The sequence below is a fragment of the Stegodyphus dumicola genome, chromosome 4 (genome assembly GCF_044657685.1).
Source record: "Stegodyphus dumicola isolate Sdum_Otavi_A_Nest chromosome 4, ASM4465768v1".
NCBI classification, from domain to species: Eukaryota; Metazoa; Arthropoda; class Arachnida; order Araneae; family Eresidae; genus Stegodyphus; species Stegodyphus dumicola.
This window is the reverse complement of record NC_140771.1, coordinates 76,288,191-76,313,216: the sequence shown is the minus strand read 5'-3', so window position 1 is coordinate 76,313,216 and position 25,026 is coordinate 76,288,191. Positions and strand designations below refer to the sequence as shown.

The window sequence follows — 25,026 nt, the reverse complement described above, 5'->3', positions numbered from 1 at the left end:
CATTCCAGTTACCCTTTGAAGATATTTAATATTCTGAGGGATATTATGATATTTAGCATTTTAATGAGATGAAAACTTTTTATTGTCTGAATGTTATAAAGTGAAGCATTTTTATACCAATTTTAACTAAAATCTCTGTCATGTTTCCTGCTATTACATGTGAATGATTTATATCTGTAACTTTTGTTTATTTTAGAAATTAATCAGAGAGACTAATTAGTTAAAAATACATTTGATAAATGTTTTCATAATTCTCTAATTTGAGTGTATAATTTTACTAGACGCTTAATATTTTTTTAAAAATTAAAACAAGTTTTGAGGCTCTGGTGCAGTGGCTAGCGCATCGCGCAGCAGCACCACAGGTAAGGTCAACTCAGCCTTTTATCCTTTGATTTCCATCTCTTGGGTCGATAAAATGAGTACCAAGTTTGCTTGTGGACTAAACACTGAGGGTCCTGTGACAAGCTGACCACTTGTTCAGGGCATATGCTTACGCACCCCGGGCACACGTTCAAGAAAGCATATTTTGGGGCACTGCAGGCCTTGGCCCATTACGCTTTTTGTGCCACTGATTTTAGTTTAAAATAAGTTTTAGTGGGTTCCTAACCATATTCTCATGATCTTTTATTATTATTATTACTTTTTCTGAAGTTATAAAACCATTAAAGTCCAAATTCATATCTAAATTAATTTTATTATTTTCCTTCCATATTTAATCATCTAATTTGTTTAGAAATTTATCAAGAGAAAGGGGAATACAGTTTTTGCAACATTTCTAGTTTGGAACATTGTGTATACACAACTTTAAGAAAAACTAAACTATTTTTAAAAATAGAACAAAGAATTTTATTAGGGTAATAAAAAAAAATGGCAGAATATTATTTACAACAGATTATTTATAATTGACAGAAGATTATTTGCAACGCCTTCCAAAAGATCCAGTTTGATCCCAATGCTAACCTGTATAATCGTAATTTTGTTGGAATATCCATTGCATCCGAATTTTGAATCTGAAGTAAGCTGATATGCGTAAATGAACATTTGAGATGAACTTCAGACTCAGTGAGTTTATTGCATACATTTCAAAATAAATTATCTTTTGGGGGTTAAGGAAATCAGTAGACATCACTCTCCTATTGTACACAATACACCATTCCAGCATGATTCAGAAACATCACTTCCCCATTGCTTTTTTAAATGACACTCATTTTCTGAATCAGTGTAGACAGCGGTTTTTAACCTTTTGACTAACACGTACCATCTAAACAAAAATTGAAAACCTTTAGTACCACCACTATAAACAGGGTTCGTACAGTCCCTAAGAGTCCTTAAATTTTGTGGAATCGATTTTTGGTCCTTAAAAGTCCTTAATTTTGGCCAAAATCAGCAGAAGATCCTTAATTTTAATCATCTGAAATTTCTGTCTGTTTTTACAACTGCCATGTTGAGTGTGAATTAGCATTTTTGCGGAATATTTTTGGTGATTCACTAACATATGTGGTTATCTTTTGAATGGTTTCATGGGTTATAATTTGTTCCTATTTCTAATATAAATGATGGGATACTTGAGTTTCTAAGCAAGATGTGAAACATAAGCATGTCGAAATTCATTTTTTTTCCAATAAAGAGCACTTAAACAATTTTTCCCTTTTGGGAATGTGAATTTTTTTATTAACCTTTTGAGGCTGGGGCTTTGGTAGTAGTAAAAGCTATCAAAGGACAGGGAATCTTGAACCGAATGCTTTCCCCCCTTTAAGAAATCACCTCCTATTTGCAACAAAGATGCTTGTGTGTAGTTTAATGGGTTCTCAGAGGGGTGCATCTATGTCGCAAAAGGAAGACCTTTGAAAGAGATAAGTGGTTAAAACCCCAGGGACATCAAATTTGACATTTCATCCCACTTTTCTGCCTGGAAAAAGGGGGAAAAAGACATGGCCACTAAAGTGGACAACCCCGTCTTTTCAAAGAGAGGACTTTATGGCCACTATAATGGCGATTCCATCTTCAAAAGGTTAAACGGTTCTAAATTTGGTGACTTATCAACATTTTGGCGACTTTAAGATCAGTTTCTATAGAAAATTTTTACTCCGAGATCTGAGAATTTTTCAACGATTTTTTTAAAACATCATAACATTGATAAATTTATATTATAAGAAATTATATTTAAAAATAACATTAAAATAACAAACATTTTTATTTTTTGCTCTCATATTATAAAGTTTCATTTTGGCAACTTATTATACAATATTTTGAATCTGAAAAATAAACAAGGTATAATGCTATAAAAGCACAATTTACGAAGTAGCTCTTAGCAAAAGCAAAATTAGCTATGTAATTAATTTAAAAATGTCTTCTTTTTAATTTTTTCATAGTAAGCGTTTTTCTCATGTAATTGTCTCAGAATATTCAAAATTCCCAGAATATGCATCAGTTTTCTCTATAAAATTAATTTTACACTTTTTTCCAAAGTATTTCTGGCTTTTTGCTGTTACAGAAGTGGTAGATATAATTTTTCTTTAGGATTTTAGGCATTGCAGTTTGGAAAGTTTAGAAGGATTTGAAGGCAAGATTCTGGAAGATTCGAGAAACATGTGACAAATGAAAAATGTCTCCATGGTATCAACATGTAATGGATGTATTTTACAGAAAGTTTGAGATGAATTTCTTACTTTTTGGAGAGTTTCTGGAAGAAAAATAAAAACATAATATTTGAATGTTTTACTTCTGATACTACAATCTTTTTCTTAACATGTCTATCTTCCCTTTATTTTCTTTACTTTTCACTAGATACAAGGATGGAAAATATCAAAAATGCATCTAATGTTATCACATGGGCAGACATTATAGAAAGGGATTTTTTTATTAATAAAGAAATTGAAAACTTACAATTTGAAAGATTCATCTAATATGTCTTAATGCAACATATACAGAACTGGTACTAGGCATTTTCTCACCTGATGCAATCTCTGTGGATCCTAAATTCTGCTGCTTAGTGCCTTTCTAAATTCTGCTTCCAATGCCTGCTCTAAATTCTAAAAGTTTTGCCATTTCTAGATTTTGTTGTTCGGTGTGTCACTAAATTCTAAAAATTCTGCCACACCAGCTCTGTAACCGGTCTTTACACTATATATATATTTCATATTTCTTCTGAATGTTCATATTGCTAAAGAAATCAAATTAGCCACTTTTTCTATACATTTTAAGTACATTTAGTATTTTTTAGAATAATAGAAATCTTTAATTAAATCCCAAAATTCTAAAACAGAAAGGAAATGTGCTGAAGAAAGAAACTGAATACATAAAGAAAATTATTCTTCAAAGATATGATCAGTTATTATTATGAAAATTACCCAATTGTTTATGATTTCAGCCTTTATTATAATTTCCGGTTTCTATTTCCTCATATGATAGAGTTACTGAGCCAGATTAAATTAAAATTAAATTGTATAATCTTTGACCACTAGTCCACACTTTTAGTTTGAATTTGACTGTTCGTGTTTAATGATGTGGCCGTGATCTGTAACTGATTTTGTTAGCATCGGAACATGCCTTTATGTTCTAAGTTCTTTTTAAATAAAAAGCTTATTTAAACCTTTGTCTGATATTATTTTCAGCCATAGCGATAATTTGCTTCAGGTTTGTCGGGGGGTTGGCACTATTTAACTTTTACCAGATCAAGTAAACCCTCATAGATACATTGTGGAGAGGTTGACAAGTTAGGAGATAAAACACACAGAAACTAGCGAGAGCATTGGTTTTCATATTGAGACAAATCTTTAATTGATAGAAAAGGAGCTTAAATAGAAGGAAATCAGTATAAAAAAGCCAAAATGTTTGGGAAGGCTTCAAATTAAAATGACGGATAAATATTTTGTTGAGTGTTGTTGTTACAAAACGTAGATGTATCGTAGCTTTTAATGTGTAATTATCCTAATGTTGTTTACGAATCAATGTCATAAATTACATCTATTTTAAACTGTGAAATTTTATTAGATTTTGATTTAAATAGGGCTATTTCAACAAATATTGTTAAAAAATAAAATTTAATAGTGGTCATGTAAATCCATAATGACTTAAGGTTATCTAACTACCTATTTTAATTACTTATAACTAATTGGTCACCCTTAAAAATTATCTCTACATATTAAAGTGAGTTATTGCCTTTCATTAAATACTCACTGTGATCACAAGATAAAACACAAAGATGTAAAAATTATAGTAAAACTTATTCTTTGCATCTAGTGAGACTTATAATACAAAACAACTTATCACCTCTGGTGCTTTACCCTTAAAGTATATTAACTGGGTTACAACCCCTGGAACTCTACACAAAGTTACGACACTAACTACATCAAACAGAGCCTGACTAACTTTCAACACTTGCCAACCGTGCCTACATCAGGCCTTTCAGGTTTGTTCTAATAAGCAGGTCTCTCTCTAGACAAGCAGCAACGGTGACAACATTGAGTCTTATATTATGAATCATGCTGATTATGATCTTACTTCTCATTTTAAGTAAACCCTCATAGGTATGCCGTTTGACATAAAATCTATCTGCCATTTACAGGTATGTGGCCAGGTTTGGGACATACTGGTGACTGATCAGGCATGTGACAAAATGACACATAAAAAAAAAAATCAACATAAAACGGCTAACTGTTAGTAAAATGTATATGTCACTTATCTTCTTTAAAATATGTCCAACTAAAAGTGTAAAGTATTTAATTGATAAATTGCATAAAGTTTATTTTATTCTCAAACTTATTGATAATTATATTGATTAATTCATGTTTAGTAATAATGCATACTACTTAGGGATCTATTTTATTTTTAGGATGGTATTACAGAAGTGAAATTCAGGCATAGATAATATTTTTAATTGAATTTATTCAACCCATTTGCTAATAGGTCCTTAATTTTTTTCGTAAATGGTCCTTAAAAGTACTTAATTTGCGTGTGCAGAAATGTGTTCAAACCCTGTATAAAGTACTACTACCACCACTCTTGAACAAAGCTCAGATCGCATAAATTTACAAGTGTTAGAGAAAAAAACTCAATCAGTATGTTGGGGTTTCAATTTTTGATTTTAATAGTTAAAAATACTTTGCTTCTTTGAGTACCACCTATTTTTCTCTTGCGTACCACCGGTTGAGAACCCCTGGTGTAGAACATTAGATGGTAACTTTTTTAAGATGCACTTTGTTTACATTAAGCAGAATTTCAAATCATTTAAATGAAATTCTTAACAAATAAACCAATTGTGAATTGATTAACGCTCTGAGCGACCCGTGTTTTTGGATCTGTCATAAACACCTATAAGAGCCTTTATTAGCTAGATATGTATATCATACCTGCCAACTTTTACGAATTTTTCGTAATTTTTATGAAAATGCGTTTTTCTTTACGATTTTACGATCGTAATCCATTTTTTACGATTTTTTTCCTTTTTCAAGTGTTTTTTGTCGAAATTTTAGAATTTTTCGCCAATTCAGCGATTTTCGCCAATTGCATCATGTTTTACCGCCAACTACCAACTACCTCGAATCCAGTAACCTGCGGTTTCTCCCAACTCGTAGCTTAACCAGCCAATCCAATGCGCTGAACTTGTTTCTCCCACTCTTTTCTTTGTGGGCGCCAGATGAATTTTTTCACATTCGCTTCAGCAGCAAGGGAATGACTCAGCGAGCGTGGATTGTCGCATTCTTTTTACGAATTTTCTTAATACGTCGTTGTTACGAAATGAGTTCAAAAAAAACCGTATTCTCAATATTTTCGGCCTGCCTACAAAGCCGAATTTGCAACAATTAAAGAATCCTTCAAAGGAAATAACTATGCATTTTGCAACGTGTGCGTGTGTGACTTCATAATAAGTCACGGTGGAAGAAGTGACATTGTGAAGCATGTTAAGTTTAAAAAGCATGAAGTTAATGCTTCGGCTTCGACAACGTCAAAGAAAGTGGATGATTTTTTTTTTCAAATTCGGCTACGAATTCGGATGCCGATGTCATTTTGGCAGAGTGTTTGTTTACTGTATTCCTCATCAAACACAATGTGCCACTAAGCGCTGCTGATCACGCCGGTCAACTTTTCAGACGGATGTTTCCCGACTCCAAGATTGCTCAGAAATATGCTTGTGCTCGCACGAAAACATCTTCTATTGTGAACGAAATTGCTTGCGATGCACTAAGTAAAACGATAGCTGCACTCCAGAATTCAACATTTTCGGTGTCAATCGATGGCAGCAACGACAGCGATTGGAAGCTTTACCCCATCATTGTTACATATTTCTGTGATGTTTCTAATGAAATGAAAAATCATCTTTTGCGTCTTCCATTCTTAAATGGAGACGCTACAGGGAAAAATATTGCCTCCTTTGTAATTAATGAGTTGAAACAACTTAACATCCCAATATCACATTGCATTTCATTTGGTGCAGATAATGCTCATGTCATGGTGGGTGACAAAAAAGGGTGTCATTAACTGATTTTCTAAAAAGGGAAGTAGAAACTGAATTTAGAGTTAAACTTACCCGTGATGTTTTCGGTTCTGAGTAAGTAATAAGAAAAGTATTTTTTTGACACAAAACCTGTTGTTCCAACTGCATGTGAACTAATTAATGCAAATAGTAGTAATAGTAAGTGTAATGAAAATTTTAAAAAGTATAAAAAGTATGATGCTTGTATTTTTTTGTGAAAAATCCCATTTGTCTGAAAGTTGTAAGAATACATCTTTAATGAGTTTAGAATGTAAGAAAGATAGCATTAAGAAAAAGAATGTTTGTTTTGTGTGTCTTTTGAAAAACCATAGAGCAAATCAGTGTACAGCTAAACATAGGTATACCTTATGTAAAAATCGACATTTTGTGATTATGTGCCCTGATTTGCCTTCTAACTAAACAAAAAGTGTCACAAAGTTAGGGAATGGCAAAAACAAAACAGGCATTCTTAATAACTATGTTGAGATATCAGATGTGTATTTTCAAACTTAAATTGTAAAAATTCAGAATGGTTCTAAAGAAATGTTTGTACGAGCAATTTATGATAGTGGTTCTATGAAATCATATTTATGTTATGATGTTGCTCAAAGGTTAAATTGTAAGTGTATTAGTGAATTAAAAATTAAGCAATTTCTTTTTGGTGGAGTTGAGACTTCAGAAAATGTGTATAAAAACTATGTAACTATGTTATTGAAGTAAGCAATAGATATAGTATATATAAGTGTAAATTAAAGGTACTTGGTCAAAACAAAATTTGTTCTGAAATTAAACAACTTCCATCTGGTTTGTGGTTATGCGAACTTAAGTCACATGGTATCAAATTAAGTGATTTAGAAAATGGTCATGTAATGTCGATAAAGAGATAAAATTACTAATTGGTGCAGATTTTGCTGGTAAGTTGCTAACTGGAAAAATTGTTCCCCTTACGTACGGTGTCAGCGCAGTGCATACGGAGTTAGGCTGGACTGTTATGGGTTAATTTACTAGCACTGAACCAACTACGATAAATACTGCATCCCTCCTAATTTCTTCTCTGTTAGTGAAGGGTCAATGTATTAGTGATCTCTGGAAGTTAGATGTTTTGGGTATTAGTGAACCTTCCGTAAGTATAACCAAAACTCAGTTACAGGAGGATATGCAAAAATATTTTGAAGAGACTCTTACGGTAAATTCAGAGGGAAGGTACGAAGTAGCATTACCTTGGGTGTCGGATAGCTCGCTTTTACCCGAAAACAAAGTGATAGCAGAAAAATGTCTTGTTAAGTACTAAACGAAAATTAATGACTATGGGAAATTTTGATGCTTACGGAGACGTTTTCCAGAACTGGTTAGCACTCGGGATAATTGAAAAAGTACCGGATAAGAATAATATAAGGGTGTACATTATTTGCCTCATAGAGCGGTTGTTAAAGAAAATAGTAGCACGAGTATAAGACCAGTGTTTAACGCAAGTTCTCATTTGCCTGGTTAACCATCACTGAACGGTTGTTTATCTACTGGACCAAATTTAATTGAAATTATACCTTCGATTCTTTATCGGTTTCGCAAGAATTACTTTGGCATCACTTCAAATATAGAAAAAGCGTTCTTGCAAATACCTATAAGGGAAAAAGATTGAGACTTTTTGAGATTTATATGGTTCAGTAGGGATAATCAAGAACAAGTTGACCTGTATCGGCACAGAAGGGTAGTTTTTGGTATTACCTATAGTCCGCATTTATTGGCCGCTACAATAACAATATCCTTTCAGTGCAGTTCCCAAAAGCTTAAGTCATACAGCGGAGATTTTGAAAACATCCTTTTATGTAGATAACTGTGTGGCTAGTATGGATTCAGAAATAGAAATGAGAAAGTTTGTAAATGAACCACAAATAATTATGGCTTCAGGTCATTTTAATTTAAGATTATGAAAATCCAATATAAGAAGTGTTGTGCCAGAGGAAGATTCCTCCATGGAAGGAGATGTGTCTATTTTGGGCCTTGTATATACAGTTACAGATACTTTATCTTGCAAAATACGTCAAGATATAAAATTGGATGACCCAGTTACTAAAAGACTAGTTTTAGCAGTAGCTCATCAGGTGCTTGACGTTATAGGGCATACAGTCCTGCAATGTTGATTCCAAAACTAATTTTACAGGAAACTTGGAATTTAAGGCTTAAATGGGACGATGTTCTTCCCAATGAATTAACCAAAATGTTTAGGTTTGGACGTAAAAAGTTCTACTTGCTATCCAGTATCCAAATACCTAGATGGATAGGTCTCAGATCTATTAATGAAGCTGTGAGTATACATCTCTTTTGTGACAGTAGTAAAAGTGCGTATGGTGCATGCGTCTTTTTAAGAGTACAGAGTGGCAAAAAGGTAAAGGTTACGTAGACGATACTTTTACCCTGTTTGAAGGTAATAAAGATGATTTAAATGGAGTTCTTTCAACAATGAATTCTATTGATCCTGCTATTCAGTTCACTTTTGAACTTGAGACTTGCAATTCTCTTCCGTTTCTCGACATTCTGGTCACACGTAACACATCCAACTTCAGTACTACAGTTTACCGTAAACCTTCATCGGTTTGCCTTCCACCACACTTTAAATCATGTCATCCGACTAAACAAAAGTTAGCTTCATTTTATTCCTATGTTTTCCGTGCTCTTCAAGTTTGCTCCTCCAAACTAGCCCTTGATGAAGAACTAAATTATTTAAAAGCAATAGCTATTGACAGGGGCTTTTCACCCAACATTATTAATCAAGCAGTTAAAAAATTCTCATCTCAACACACTAAAAGCCACACTCTTATTTTAGGAGATTATAAAAATTCTGTTGTCATTCCCTTCTTTCCATCAATTAGCTATAAAGTTGCACATATTTTGCAGAAATTTAACTTTCGGGTTGTTTACTCTCCCATCAATAAAATTCCAACTTCTATACTCAAGGACCCCATTCCGGATATGAATTCCTGGGGTATTTATAGGATTCCTTGCCAGTGCGGTTTAATTTACATTGGCCAAACTAAGAGAGCCTTAAAATTTCGCGTCAAAGAACATGAGGCATATGTTAAGAAAAAGGAAACACAGAAGTCTTCTGTTGCTCAACATTGTTGGTCCGAAAATCACACTTTCAATTTTTCTGCTGCCAAAATTATTCAAAAAACATCTTCCATTGGAGAACTGGATTTTCTAGAGGCATTTCACATTCATAAAAATCTTTCTGTTCTAGTTAACGATCCTAATTCCAATCCAAATTTGCCTTCGGCTTTTAGAGAAATTATGTTTTAGTTCTGGTTTCGCCAACAGATGGCGCCACTTGCTTATTTTTGTCCAGGCTTTCTTATCTTATCTAAACATTATTTCCTATCTTGTTCATTTGCGGTTTTGCAGCTGAAGATGATGGTTCGGTAAAACCATCGAAACTAGTCCTGTGAAAATTTTGTGAATTAACGCTGATTTTTGTTGTTTGACTTCTGAATCAGTATTTATTCGGCGTGTTATTGTGTCTTAAGGTAAAGGTTAGTTTGGTACACGCAAAGATCGAGAGTAGCGCCTTTAAAAACTATTACGATTCCTCGATTAGAACTTCTTGCTTGTAATATTGGTTCTAGGTTATTGTCTTCAATTATTAATGATATTGGCCTACATGAAGTTCGTATTCATTGTTGGACTGACTCCTCAACGGCTTTAAGTTGGATACGGCGAAATCAACGTTGGGGAGCATTCGTTTTTAATCATGTACAGGAAATCAGGTCTTTGACCTCCCCCAATGTATGGCGACATGTCCCTGGTAGTCTCAATCGTGCTGACCTACTTTCTAGATGTTGTTATGCAGATCAATTAATAGAACGAAAATGGTGGGAGGGACCTGATTGATTACTGGAAGATGAGGCAAATTGGCCTAAATCTAATGATGAACCAGATAAGGATTTAGTTAATTCAGAAATACATAAGACAGGTATTGTTACGTTGGTAAAGAATGATAATTGTATTGGATGGTACTATAAGTATTTCTCATCATTTAAGAAAATTGTAAGAACGTTATCATGGATATTCAGATTTTATAATAATGTATGTAAGAATAATAGTAACAACCATTCTAAGGATTTGACTGTATCTGAAATAGAAAGTAGAGAAATAGCTTTAATGTTATTAATACAAAAAGAGTCATTTAATGGTGAAACAGATGATAAGCTAAGACGACTCAGACCATTTGTCGATAGTCAGGGTCTAATAAGAGCTAAGTCTAATGTTGCTTATTGTGATGACTCTCGCAGCTTTAAATTCCCCATCATATTACCTTCTGAACATCCAGTAGTCAAATTATTGATATTAAGTGCCCACAAAGATTTGTTGCATGCAGGTACTACATTGTTGATGTCACATTTACGAGAAAGATACTGGATTTTAAAATCACGTAAAACTATAAGAAACTATATAAGAAAATGTATAACATGTAAGAGATTTAAGGCTAAAAGAGGTGAAACAGTCCCAGGCATTTTACCAAATGATAGGGTTCGTGATTTAGCCATTTTTGAAATCGTAGGATGTGATCTTGCAGGACCCTTGCATTTAAAGGAATTTACGAAAATCATATATTGTGCTCTTCACCTGTGCGGTTTATCATGCTATCCATATGGAACTGGTTACCTCATTAACAACTGCATCATTTTTTCAGGCTTTAAGGCATTTTATCGCAAGTCAAGCATGCCCTACCACCATATATTCCAATAATGGGACAAATTTTATGGGTGGAGAAAGAGTTCTGCAAACCATTGACTGGGACTGTATCTGCTCTAAGGCTGCTGAAAAGAGAATACAATGGAAATTTAATATTGGCAACGTGGACAAAGAAAAATTTGAGTAGAAGAGCGAAGTATCTCCAGAGAATAAGAGAATTGTTAAGAGTGAGATTTTGCTCTGAATATCTAGGGCAGTTAAGACAGCATTCTGCCAGAAATTACAAAAACAAACCTCTCTCTGTAGGAGAAATTGTCTTGCTGGAGGATCAAAATAAAAACCATGCATATTTGGAATTTAGCACAAGAACAAAATTAATTAATTGTTGGATGCCCATGCCACTTAATTAATTTGGCAGCAGAAAAAGCTGCAGCTGCTTTACCATTAAATATTGACCAGCGTCTGATTGATGTGTTTTTATATCTGGAAAAAAGTGTAAAAAAGTAAGAAAACCTAAAAAATTTCCAAGAACTGTGCTCTGGTGAAACGAGAAAAATTCTGAAACATGTATGCATGAGATGGTTATCCTTAGGCAGAGTGCTAGGAAGGTTTATTGAACAGTGGATGCATTGCTAAAATATTTCCACGAAGAGACCAAAACGAAACCACAGATCCCATCAAATTTGTCGGCATATAAGATTCCGAAAACCAACTTTGCTTCTAATCAAAATGCTTTAAAAGGGAAAAGCCAACACACAGAATCAAACCCTTTAAAAAGAAAATGCTTAGAAGACTCCTCAAAGGTCAACTTTGTTAAAGAAGTTGAAGGGAAGAAGAAACAGTCTTCTATTAGCCGGGAGAAAAGAATTTTCTATCTTTTTTCTTCGGATTTGAACAAAGCATATTGTAGTTTTGTGTTGAGTACCATTAAGATTTTTGAAAGTGTAAATACCCTTCTACAATCAGCTTCGCCAAAATTTCCCCTGCTTATCCAAATTCTTAATGATCTTTTGAAAGAACTTTATACTAAGTTTGTAAAACCGTCCGTTGTGAAAAACAGTGTGTTGATTCGTGTTGCCTATTATAGTTTGGTAAATCAAAAGGATGACAATGATCTTATAATTGGAAATCAAACCAGGGAACTTGTAAATTCTTTGAAAGATCATGAGAAAAAAGAATTTTTTCAATGTGTTAGAAAGTACTTTTCCTCAGCCTGTGATTACATTGTAAGGAAGTTTCCTTTGCAAAATGAAGTTCTTTTAAATGCTGAAGTGGCAAATTTGAAACAAATTGAAAATTCATCTTTTGAAAAAGATTCGTTTTTTTTATTGATAAATTTCCATTTTTGTTTACAATTAAAGAAAATGAATGCCATAATGATGCTTTAGATGAACTACAGAACCCATTTTCTGCTGCACAGTTTGAAGACTTTGCCAGTTCTGGAGAAGATAAACTTGATGTCCTCGTTGGTACCTTAAAAAGAATAAAAAGAGCTGATGGAACACCAAAATAATGATACACTAGCAAGAGGTTTATGTGCTATTCTCGTAATTCCACACAGTAATGCTGAGTGCGAGAGAGTCTTCATTGTTGTGAAGAAAAACAAAACTATGTTTCGTTCTTCAATTTCACCAAAAACTCTAGAAAACATTTTAATTGCTAAATGTTATGAGGAAACTAATTGTTATGACAGGAAATTTTCCAAAGAATTTTTGGCTAAAGCCAAAAAATGCACTCTAAATTCATTGCAATAATTTTTTTGTGTAACATTAAGTTCTTGTTTTATGTTTCCTAATAAATTTTTTGGTTACTACTTAATTGAGATTTACTAATGTAAGTACAATTTTTTTTTCTATTTGTATAAATTGTTATTTTTTTAATATCAAAGCATGATATTAATTCTTCATGTTCTTCTGAATTTGGGGGAGAAATCTTCTGAATTTTTATCTGTAGAGGTTAGCAGGTATGGTATATTTACCTGTTTTAGTCTCCATTTTCATAAACTTGCATTCATCAAGGAGACATTTATGTTATTAATGAAAGTACAAAAGCAAAATATCTTAAATTATAAGCTAATATATAACAAGCGACCAAAAAATCTCATGGCCAGATAAAGCTGGTCATGGCACCCAGAGAGTTAAAGAATACGTATTAAAAAATATCAGAAACAATTTTAAGTTTATTAGTTGGGTTTTTAGCAAATATTATGCACAATAATATAAATATATACTCACCAAAGAGTGAGTGTAAAACTGGTAGTTTAAGTATAAGAGTTTTGTGATTTTCCTCACGTACAGTATGATTATGAATCAATTTCCTATAAAACATCCTCCATGAAAACATCTTTTCCCTTAGGCAGATGGCTCTCACATGCTTTGCCATCGCTGTAATAATCAAAACATATGTTAGTTGCAATATTTCTACTGTAAAGTTTAATGTTTAATGGTACCAGATTAATTCCTTAGCATTCATAAATGGCCGAAAGTCAGATTATTTGCCCTTGTTCAAGTGTAAATCTGTGATTTTAGACTTTTTTCTATTAAAATGTGCATGAACATGTTTCTACTAATTCATATGTTAAACATTTTCATAAACTTAAGACTGTTCAACTTCTAAGCATTTTATCTAAAACAATCAAGCTTACGTTCTTGTTTTCAAATCAAGAAATATTCAGTTTTAGTAATTTACAGTAGAAAAATGTCTCTTGAGGTCTGATTTTTTTAATGGAGGACTGAGCATTAAGAGGTTAATGACAAACACATGAATTTTGCTTATTTTAAATTAATGGATTTTCTTAAACAAATCCATTAGTACACTGTGTGACAAATCTACATAATAAACCTATGTTAAGCCTATTAAATGATGTCACAGATCTTCATTTCATTTGTTGACAAGACAACAAAATGTTGCAATGTTGAATATTTTAAGAACTTCTGGTTTAACACATTGATGCAGGCATGCGTCAATCAGGTTGTGTGGCATGCATCTCCGGTGGGTTATGCTTGAGACACTGCATACCGTTAACAAAATCTTCTGAAGAGTTTGAGAGTATTCTTGATCTTGATGTATTTCTCCACATATTTACAGATTCATCAGACAAATCACTTATTTCCATAGCCATGTTATCTAATATTTATATGGCAAAAATTAAAACAGAAAACTTGCTAACTACCTTTTTAGTTACACTTACTGAAAGAAATGTGTGGTCAGAATGAAACAACAGCATGAGTTACACAACTTGCAATGTAAGCACACACCCTCTTTTACCTGGCAAACAGTTGCATATGTAGTGTCTAAATGAGCACTAGTGCCACACCACCAGTTGAAGTGAAGCATGAATTCGAGTGCAGTCTCACAACAGAAAACATGAATATTGATGCCAATGTGAACATATTAAGAACCAGGCAGAATCATTACTCATTCCCTTTCATTTGCGCTCTATGACCATGTTATAAAATTGGTATCAACTGAAATGACATTAATCAAGGCATATCTTTACATGGTATCATATTGTAAAACTATTAATCTTATTATAATTTCTATTTTTTCCTCATGTTTTTGAGGACTTTTCTTTAAGAATGATTTGCCATATGCAAAATTCAGATGTCACCTCCACCCAACCGAAATTTTCATAAGTACAATATTAATCTTTTAAATTATCTTTTTGTCTTTTTGCATATTATATATTCAAATTAAACTCTTTTTTTTTTTTTTTTTTTGTGTGTGTGTGTGTGTGTGTGTGTGTGTGTGTGTGTGTGTGTGTGTGTGTGTGTGTGTGTGTGTGTGTGTGTGTGTGTGTGTGTGAAATATAGTTTAGTAATTCAGAAGTTGCATATGTTATTTTTTTAATGAAATTTTCATGTAAAATTACACTTTTTCCCCCCTTCAGATTTCTTTGGCAACATGTTCAAACTCTCAATTTTTCTACTTTATAGACTATCAGAATATTGTAACTGATGATGGCTTAGTTAACAAAGCAGAAAAAGCTGTCAGGCAGTGTCTTTGTCAGCTGCAACTACTAAAAAAAGCATGGTCAGATATTCTCCCTGTTCAAGTATACTTCAAAGCTATTGGAACTTTGCTGAATACATGCCTTGAAGAAATAATGTCCAACGTATTATCATTAGAAGATATTGCAGCAGAAGCTGCTGCACAGTTAGATAGCATTTTTGGAATACTTCTAAAAGAAGGATCAGATCTTTTTAAGGTATGTATATGTATTTTAAAATTCTATTTTGAAAGCTATTAATATATATTTAAATATGTAGTTGTAAATTTTATTTTAAATGAATGTCACATAGAATTTTATGTGTCCATGCTATTAATTTTTATTAGGGCCATTTAGTTCTTTAACTTTTACATTTTCTGATGTCGTCTTTTTTACTTAAATTTTAGTGGCTTAGTAATAGACAAAATCAATAGAACCAGTACTATGATTTCAAATTTTTGTTTCCTATGATATTGAATAAAAAAAAAAGTTGACCAGTTTTTATATTTATCACTTGGTCTTCATTTTTTTATCACACAGTATTTGTAATCAGATTATTCTGTGAGCAATAGGTCACTGCTATCTCTGAATTCTTATTAATAAATTCTGGAAATCTGAATATCTCTGTCACTATCTTCTTTGAAGTGGATAGAATTTTTCTTTGTAAATGAATCAGTATTTTTAAAATTTTCATTTGAATAATATTAAAAACAGTTCATAAATTTGAACAGTCAAGTTATTCGAAGACCGACCCTTGATTTTTCCAAAAATAACTTTTGGTGAAATTTTTTATGATTTTTCGCATCTACTTTTCCTGAGTTTTATGGTAAATAGTCTAAGTCAATGGTGGCCAACTTCTACATATAAATGTTTGACTTTGTTTTTTAAAAATGTATTGTGATCTAACTCCTAAAATATTCATAGTTAAGGCAGTTAAACTTGTTTGTGTCTTCTGTCCTAGCAAGTGGCAATAGGAAGACAATATTTTATTGATAATATTAGTTAATTGAAAAGTAACCACAGGAAAAAAGATCCAGATTAAATTTTATTATCTTATTATTAAATGAGAATTTTATGTCTGCATGTTTCCAATCAAGCATTTATAATTTGATGTGTAACCAGCCAATGAATCTTCGGTATGGGATTGATAAGTGATGTTTAGTTTTGGTGAATATGGAAAAGCCAGTTCGCATTAAATATGTATCTATATTCACTGTATTTGTAAATATTTGGGTACTTTACTTGATTAATGTATTTCTAAAAACCTTCCTCAAGCTCTGTAGAGTTATAGTTTTATTTTCCAATGGCTCCCCCTCCATATTAAATGTTTCAGAAATTAATGCAGCACTATATTTTACATTTAAATGTTTTTTACAAGGAAAAGATACATACTGCACAATAACTTGTTCCAAAATTCTGAAATCTGATCACAAGATCTTCACGTCGCCTTTTTAATTTGTGCAATGTACTTTTCAATGTTCTGAAGTTGTGGGTGATCAGTCATATTTGGAATGTTATTCAAATTGTTTATTGAATATCTTCTATTAGCATAATAAATTTTATTTCACATGCATTAATGCTACTGATAATTTCAATTCATGTCTTATTTTTTCCTTTGCAGTTAATTCTAAATTTAACTTAATTTTGATGTAAAATCTTAATGCAGAAGCACTGCAAAAAGTTTCATAATTTAAATTTGCATGTTCTTGATGTTGTTCATCGAAAAAATCCTTTGTCTCAATTAATAAATCACATAATTATTGCAAAAATGTACTTTTAGCTATCTTACATCCATCCGCATATAGTTATAATTCTGGCTGTCCTTCATCTGGGTGTAATGTCCTTCACCTATATGTAATTCTAGCTGTCCTGTTGGTGAAATATTGCAGTGGTAGTTCAGAAAGCTTGGGTATTCATCATTGTTTTGGAATACAACTATAAATCTGTTCATGTGGCTCATTATTGCTCCTGTTCTATCTGGTGTTACTTAAAGTAATTATAAAAGTAGTTTCAAATTAGTGAGAAACTTTTTAAAGAAATTGAATATATTTATACTTCTGTCCCCCCCCCCCCGCCTTTTTTTTTTTCAAATAAATCATGTACAACAGTTCTTCTCTAGGTATGTATTCTTTAAAAACCAAATGAATAAAAATAGGCAGTTGTTATGTGAATTTTAAAAGTGGTAGTTTCAAATTAGTGAGAAAGTTTTTAAAGGAGTAGAATATGTTTATATTTCTAGTCCTTTGTTTCAAATAAATCAGGTACAACAGTTCTTTAGGTAAGTAATCTTTAAAAACCGCATGAATAAAAATAAGCAGTTGTGTCACTTTATCTGTTATTCGTCAAGCTGAAGGAAAAAAACAAGAACACATATGTTAATGTCATTGTATAATTATTCCCTTTTATTTTCTCAATCAACCACATCATAGTTTTTCAGTCAGCAATAGGTATTAGATCACAGCATTAATTTCAGTCTTGTTCTTAATATTATTAAAAATGAATCTGACATTTCCAGAAAAGTTTCTTTTGTGTCAAATTTCTCATGACAAAATGGTTTATATGCGCCCCCCACTCTAAAAAAAAAATATGGCTTACTTTGGTGGTGCAGTTTTCAACATGGACTTTTTTAAAATATTCTCGTCAGCTCCAAACTGACCCTAAGGATCCCTAATTTTGTTTTTTTTCCCAAGTCACTGTTTTATGGATAGTCTATTTGATAATGTTATGCAAAGTTTAAAACTGCCTCTCCAGATTGCTCTTTGTGGTGAAGACTATGGCAGCATTGCATATCAAGCAATAACATTTATCATTCTAATAAAGAAGTAATCTAGTTCCCGTTTCTCATGAAAACAATAAGTTTTGGATATTTGAGGGGGTGTTTGTTTTAATAGATAATAAAATACAAGAGTTTTGTGCAACTAAGCAATTTTAATTTAAAACTTAGATAGAAGATACTAACATTTTTGCTCAGTAGTAATGTTAAGAAAAATTATCACTTTTCCTAAAAAAACGCTAATGCATTGTTATCACTATGGTGAATACTAAATACTGAACAAGGAACACAGGAATGTAAATTGTGTATTATTAAATTGCTTTATTAACGATGGCACTTTCCCAGTGACTGGTGCAGAAAGCGAATTATCGATTTCGGCTATACTAAAGGAGTCACAACAATTTGTTTCTAAGAAATCCATAATGACAGCTGGTTATAATTCTGACGCTTTTAAATTTGTACCTATGTGCTCTCGCCTCTCTCTATAGCTATTCCATATGATGGGAAGACCTCCTGGCATGTGTAAAAGACTCTTTTCTATTGGCAAATGCAAATGGATGGGATTCTGAAGCTAAAGCCTACCACCTCGCCTCTTGTCCAAGAACAGACACCACAGATATCCTTCACACTCTGCCCAGAAGCTAGACTTGAAAGTCCTATCCAGCTGCTGCGCTTTGTCAAGAAGTATTTAAAAGACTTCACTTAAAATCTTAGCAACAGAAGCCTAAGGAAGTGTCTCAAAGAGCTCGCCACAGATGTTGAAAGGCTTTCTCATCTCACCTTTTGGGACGCTCTATCAGAAACAAGGGAAATTTTGTCCCTGCAGTACTTCATTGATGGCATCCTAGATCTTGAGATGCAGAAAGCCGTGTAAATGGCAGATGTCAAGCATTTGAAAAGTGCTTTAATGTATTGCTTAATTTGAAAATTACTATGAAATTCAAGGCCCCGATGGGACTGCCACCTAATCAGAGCTGCTCAAGTCTAGGAGCCAGTGGATCAAGTGCCTGCTCGCCTAGATAATTTAACCAGGCAACTTAATGCCTTGTGGCAGAATAGGATGAGAACAAACCAACCCTAAGGTGATGGAACTGTGGTGGTGAAAACCATGTACGAAAGAACTGCAGAACACCCCAAGGCATGGGAGAGAAGCCTTCTCCAAACAAAGGGAAGGAAACTAATTAGTGGTCATGTTGCAAGGCAGAGATTGCCAGATATTGAAAAACTCCATTTCTAAGTACTTCAGATTTCTGTAATAAGTGGCGGCAATGATGGACATCATGGGGCATATAAATGGAATTCCGCGAAATATGATCATTGATACAGGAGCCAATTTTACCATCATCCAAACCACTTGGCTCAATAATTGGAAGGTAAACATATCTGTATGCTGCCCAGCATTACCCTCCAAACTGTGTCCTATGATAAAATCAATATTAATGAAAAGTTAAATGTTAAGATCATGTTTGAAGTACCAATTACCATCGCACAACACATGTGGCAGAAATTACCGACCCTTGCATACTTGGATTAGACTTTTTAAGAAAATAAAATTTTTCTTTCAGCTTTAAAATTAAGGCCATAACCCTGTTTGGAATTAAAGATGAAAGAGTTAAATGCATGCACTAAATCATAGCTCAAGACAATATAACGCTATCATCCATAATGTAATTTTCACTTCCTGGATCCATAGCTGAAAAGAGAAACTGGGTATGGCATAATAGACTATACTAAGAAGTGTAATAGCTCCAAACGTGTATAGTAAGAGTCTCAGCACTTGTCAACATATCGAGGACTGTCATCCCAGTCAGAGTTGCCAGCATCAGTGATAAAGCAAAACTCTTTAGCTGAGTGGGTTGCAGCATGCACTCGTGACCTGCATTAAATGAAACAGTAACCTTCCAGAATCTGTGTCTTCATAAAGCCTAACATCAGAGTGACTGCACAGTGCACAACTATGCAATGAAGAGAAGAGATCTGTTGAACATGTAATTTGAGACTTTCAAAATGTTTTCTTCCACTAATCTTCTGACGTAGGTCGAACCAGTTTGGCTGTGCATAAGAATTGATACAAAACATCATCCATCAATCAAGCAACGTCTAAGACATCTGCCGATTGCTAGACAGAAGAAGGTAGGAAAACTTTTAAAGGACATGCAAAAAAACTGATGATATTGAGCTTTTAGCAAGTCCTTGGGCTGATAGTAAAAGCCATAGAGCATTTCCATAATTATCTTTTTTTTTTTTTTTTTTTTTTTTTTTTTTTTGTGTGTGTGTGTGTGTGTGTTTGGTAGAATATACCTGCTCCGCACAAATCATGCATCATTTACCTGGCTGGTAAATTTCAAAAATCCCAAAGACCAAATAACCAAATGGATACAGAGTCTCCAGGAATATGATATTACTATCCATCATCAAAAGGAATCATCTCATAGGAATGCAAATGCTCTTTCTAGAAGACCCTAGCCCCAAAGCTGCCAATATTGTTCCAGGGACAAACCCGAATACGAGTTGCTAATTTGCTCGTACATCCAGTTACATACTCAGCCTCATTTAATCCAGACTATGGAGTGACAAAGAAGTCAGAAAAGACCAAATCGAAGATCTCAACATTAAATTCATAACTGACTTAATGGAATCTTCAAATAGAAGACCTACCTGGCAGGACATTTTAATCTATAGTCCTAGGATAAAACAATATTGGGCTCTGGAACTCACACCAGTGTCTTGTACTGGAAGTTTGTTTTGGGCTCCTCATAAGATACTGATACAACCTTGTCCCTAGTTCTTCGAATAGCGAGAAAATTGCCCACGTGTTTGCCATGCATGGAGACCCGTGTCACTGGAAAGGAGGGTCCTGGTAGTTGACTAGGTACTGTCCGCAACACACTGCTTTGGCCTCTGCTTCAGTTAAATAGGAGGCACCTTGTTGTCCTCACGGGTGTCAGTCGGCTGGTCACTAGTCCTTGAGTCAGTGGCTTGGGGACAAGCTCTCGGGAGTACCTGCTTTTGGGAAAGCCGACTGTGGGACTTCAGATTGCGTATAGGTCCGGCTAGCCCTGGCGCAGGAATCTGCGTCCCCTTGTTGGGCTCTATGGTGGGTGGGGTAGTCGGACCTGAATCTTTCTCTATTTAAATATGAATACTATGATACCTTCCTGCTCCAACAATGTACCCGATACTCCGACTGTGACTAAAAGACTAAGAAGGGACATAGAAAGTACTGCATCAGATGTACTTTGTCCACATTTCTTAAATATAACGAGCTCTGAAGAATTGAAAAAAAAATGTCACACTTTCTAATAAACAAACATCTTTTGTCTTCTGTAGGAGAACTGAAAAATATTAAGAGACTTCGATCTGAAAACCTTTTGATAGAAACTGTGTCAAAGCAGTCTAATAGTCTTTTGAAACTAACTAAATTAGGACAAGCAAACATTGTAGTTAAGCCACATAACACTCTAAATTCGGCCAGAGGAGTAATCTCTGAAATAGACTTACTGTCAGTAACTGAAGAGGAATTTGTTAAAGAGTTCAAAACTAGGATCAAAATATGGAAAGGTCAACTCATTCCCACTAAACATGTCATACTTACTTTCAAGTCTCCTAACCTGCCTAAAAACATCAAAGCTAGATACCTAAACTGTTCGGTCAGGCCATATATACCGAATCCAAAGCATTGCTTTCAATGTCAGCGCTTTGGATATGGAAAGACCTCTTGTCGCATTAGCCTCACGTGTGCTCGATGGTCCATTGTAGGCCACGCTAGTGAAGGCTGCTCTGCTGCCCCCTTGTGTATAAACTGTAAAGGCGAGCATCCAGCTTTTTCAAGATCATGCCCGAAATGGCAGACAGAAAAACAAATTCAAAAGATTAAAGTTATACAAAAGATATCATTTGCAGAAGCCCAAAGACTTGTTCTCTCTAATCAGCCAAGATCTAATAAATCTTATGCCTCCGCAACAAAATCATTCAGATCAATATCAGCACAAACCACAATAACTGCACAGAAAAAAGAACTAGCAACGACAGAAGATCCTAGAAACCAAAAATCAAAGAAAAACCTGATGTTGAAAGTAGTAAGCCGGTGACTGCGCCCAAAGGAAAACAGGATGTCCAACAGAACAAGCATAGAGATGGTATCAAAGAGAAAAATAAGCAAAAACCCAGGACCCCCCCCCCAGTCAAAGTTCCATCGCAAGCATGAGTTCAGGCGCTTAGACGAAATGGACGTTGAAGAAGGGTTATCCCTTCCGAAACACCTTTTGCCTCAGAAGTCAAAACACCAACACCGCCAAAATAAGCATCAATAATGGGTACATTTATTTCGTGAAATTGCCGGGGTTTTCATCAAAACCTGGATAACATCAAGGATTTAATAAACATGCATCAACCTGCCTGCCTTTCGCTTCAGAAGACCTTGTTAAAACCAAACAGACATGCTAAGATACGGAGATATACTACAATAAGAAAGGACAACCCATCTGGAGATCGTGCCTGTGGTAGTGTGGGCCTTATCACCTCCCACAATCACCCATAAATTGCTCTCCCTTTGATGACCTCCCTTCAAGCTGTGGCGTTTCAGATTAATTTATGCTTTTCAATCTCTGTATGCACCATTTATTTACCACCACATGAGCATATTGATCAGCGAGAGTTGGACAGAATAATAGAGCAGCTCCCAGAACCTTTATTGCTTTTAGGTCACTTTAATGCCCATAGTACATTATGGGGAAGTAGGGACACTAATTCAAGGGGCCAGCAGATTGAACAATTAATGGAAGATCACTCTATTTGTCTCCTTAATAATGGAGAATACACTTATTTTCATCAGTCGACTAGAACATTTCATACAATTGATCTGGTTTTTTGTTCTCCAACTCTACTACCTTTCTGCTCTTTCAGTGTAGGGGAGAATCTCTACGATATTGACCATTTCTCAGTCATTGTAAATATTACAGGGAAATCAAAGTTCTCAAGACAACCACACTTACTTTACGATAAAGCTAATTGGGATATTTTTTAATCTTGTGCTGTGCTGACTGAAGAAATGGTCAACGATGTGAACATTAATACAGCAGTAAAAATGATCTCTGATACTATTGTACAAGCAGCTGAACTCTGTATTCCCAAGTCCTCGACAAAGTTCCCTAAACCCTGGTGGAACAATAATTGTCATAAAACTTCGAGAGAGCAAAAGTAAGCTTGGTGTATCTTTCGCCGTTATCCTACACTGGAAAATCTTCTTGCCTTTAAAAGGCGAATGCAAGAAAAGTGGGGCGGCAAAGTCAGAGAAAATAATGAGCAGACTACGTGTCCACTATTACCTCCTCAATGCCTAGCAAGCAGGTTTGGGAGAGAGTCCACAAAGCCTCTGGTCTGTATAATGATTATTCCGTTTCTGTTCTAGAAAAAGATGGAAAGTTGATTAGCACTAGAGAAGAAATAGCCTATGCTTTAGGTGATACATTTGCTGCTGTATCTGGCAGTAGCAATTACTCAAATGAGTTTCTGCCCACAAAGATGCGCTTGGAAAGGATTCAAATTGACTTTTCACATCCTAATGCAGAATCTTATAATAAAGATCTCACCATGTTCGAATTAAGAAATTTAATATCTCGCACTGACTTGCCCTGGTCCTGAAGGCATAAGTTATCTGATGATAAAGCACCTGCCCTATGAATCTCTAGTGGTCCTTCTTGCTCTGTATAATAAGATATGGAAGGAACAAATTTTTCCTACTCCCTGTTGCGGGGCCTTTGTTATCCCTATAGTAAAACCCGGCAAGGACCCGAAAAATCCTTTAAATTATAGCCCCATCGCGCTCACTAGCTGCCTTTGCAAGATTATGGAAAAAATGGTAAATCACCGTCTCACCTACTTTCTGGAGACTAATCATTGCCTATCGTCTTACCAAAGTGGTTTCCGTAAGGAAAGATCCTCACTTGAATAATGCCCTGTTTTTAGACACCACAGTACGTAATGCATTTGTGAAAAGAAATCATGTGGTTTCAATCTTCGACATGGAAAAGGCCTACGATAGAACTTGGCGGCATGGGACTCTCCATGACCTTTACAGCACTGGATTCTGGATTGTGAGGTAATCTTCCCATCTTTATTCAAAACTTTTTGAAGGATCACATTTTCCAAGTCAAGATTGGTTCATTGCTTTCTCAAGTATTTGTACAACAAGAAGGTGTACCACAAGGTTCAGTGCTCAGTGACACTCTTTTTAGCCTGAAAATTAATTCAATTTTTAGAGAACTTCCTCCCATAGTGCATGGTTCCCTGTATGTTGATGATCTGATGATCTATTGTGAAGGTCAAGATATGAGATACATTGAGAGACAACTACAAATTACTCTAAATAGAATCATAAAGTGGTCCAACAACAATGGTTTTATATTTTCTAGCCAGAAGAGAGTCTGTGTTCTCTTCTGTCGCAAAAGAAATCTACATCCTGATCCAGAGCTGCATCCTGACGGCTCTTTGATCTGCGTTGAGCCAGAAGCAAAATTCTTAGGAGTTATCTTTGACAGAAAGCTCACTTTCCTTCCGCATATACTAAATCTAAAGAAAAATGTGCTAAAGCTCTCAACATACTGAATGTCCTGGCCAATACCTCATGGGGAGCAGAATGTTGTTCTATGCTCCACATTTATAGAGCTTTAATCTATTCCAAACTTGACTATGGCTGCATTATCTACGGATCAGCAAGACCTTCGGTGCTCCTGAAATTGGATCCAGTCCACCATCAAGCGCTACGGATTTGCTGTGGAGCCTTCAGAACATCTCCAGTCCAAAGTTTATATGTCATCTGTTTTGAACCATCTTTGGAATTTAGACGCAAGCAGTTGTCCATTAATCTTCATTATAAAGTAAAGTCACAGGCCGAACATCCTGTCCGACTCATGACATCTGATCAGTACTGGCGTCTTTACCATGCCCGTCCTTCATGTATCCCACCTTTTAATCTTCGCATTCACTCACTGATTGAAGAATTTAACCTAAATGATCTGCATCCCAAAAACTTTGACCTTTTCAGTATTGCTCCCTGGCAAGAAGTGAACATTCACCTATTTAACATTTTTGGAGAACTTA

The 25,026-nt window shown here is 34.5% G+C and overlaps 1 protein-coding gene across 3 annotated transcripts in view; it reads left to right on the top strand.

The window, feature by feature from the left end:
* Positions 1–25,026, top strand: part of LOC118188901 (centromere/kinetochore protein zw10 homolog) — a 74,758-nt gene that overhangs the window by 41,809 nt on the left and 7,923 nt on the right. For all 3 annotated transcript variants that reach the window (XM_035359422.2, XM_035359421.2, XM_085815106.1), the window contains one exon: positions 15,100–15,371. In XM_035359422.2, the coding sequence (XP_035215313.2) occupies positions 15,100–15,371 (272 nt within the window). The remainder of the gene's footprint in view (positions 1–15,099; positions 15,372–25,026) is intronic.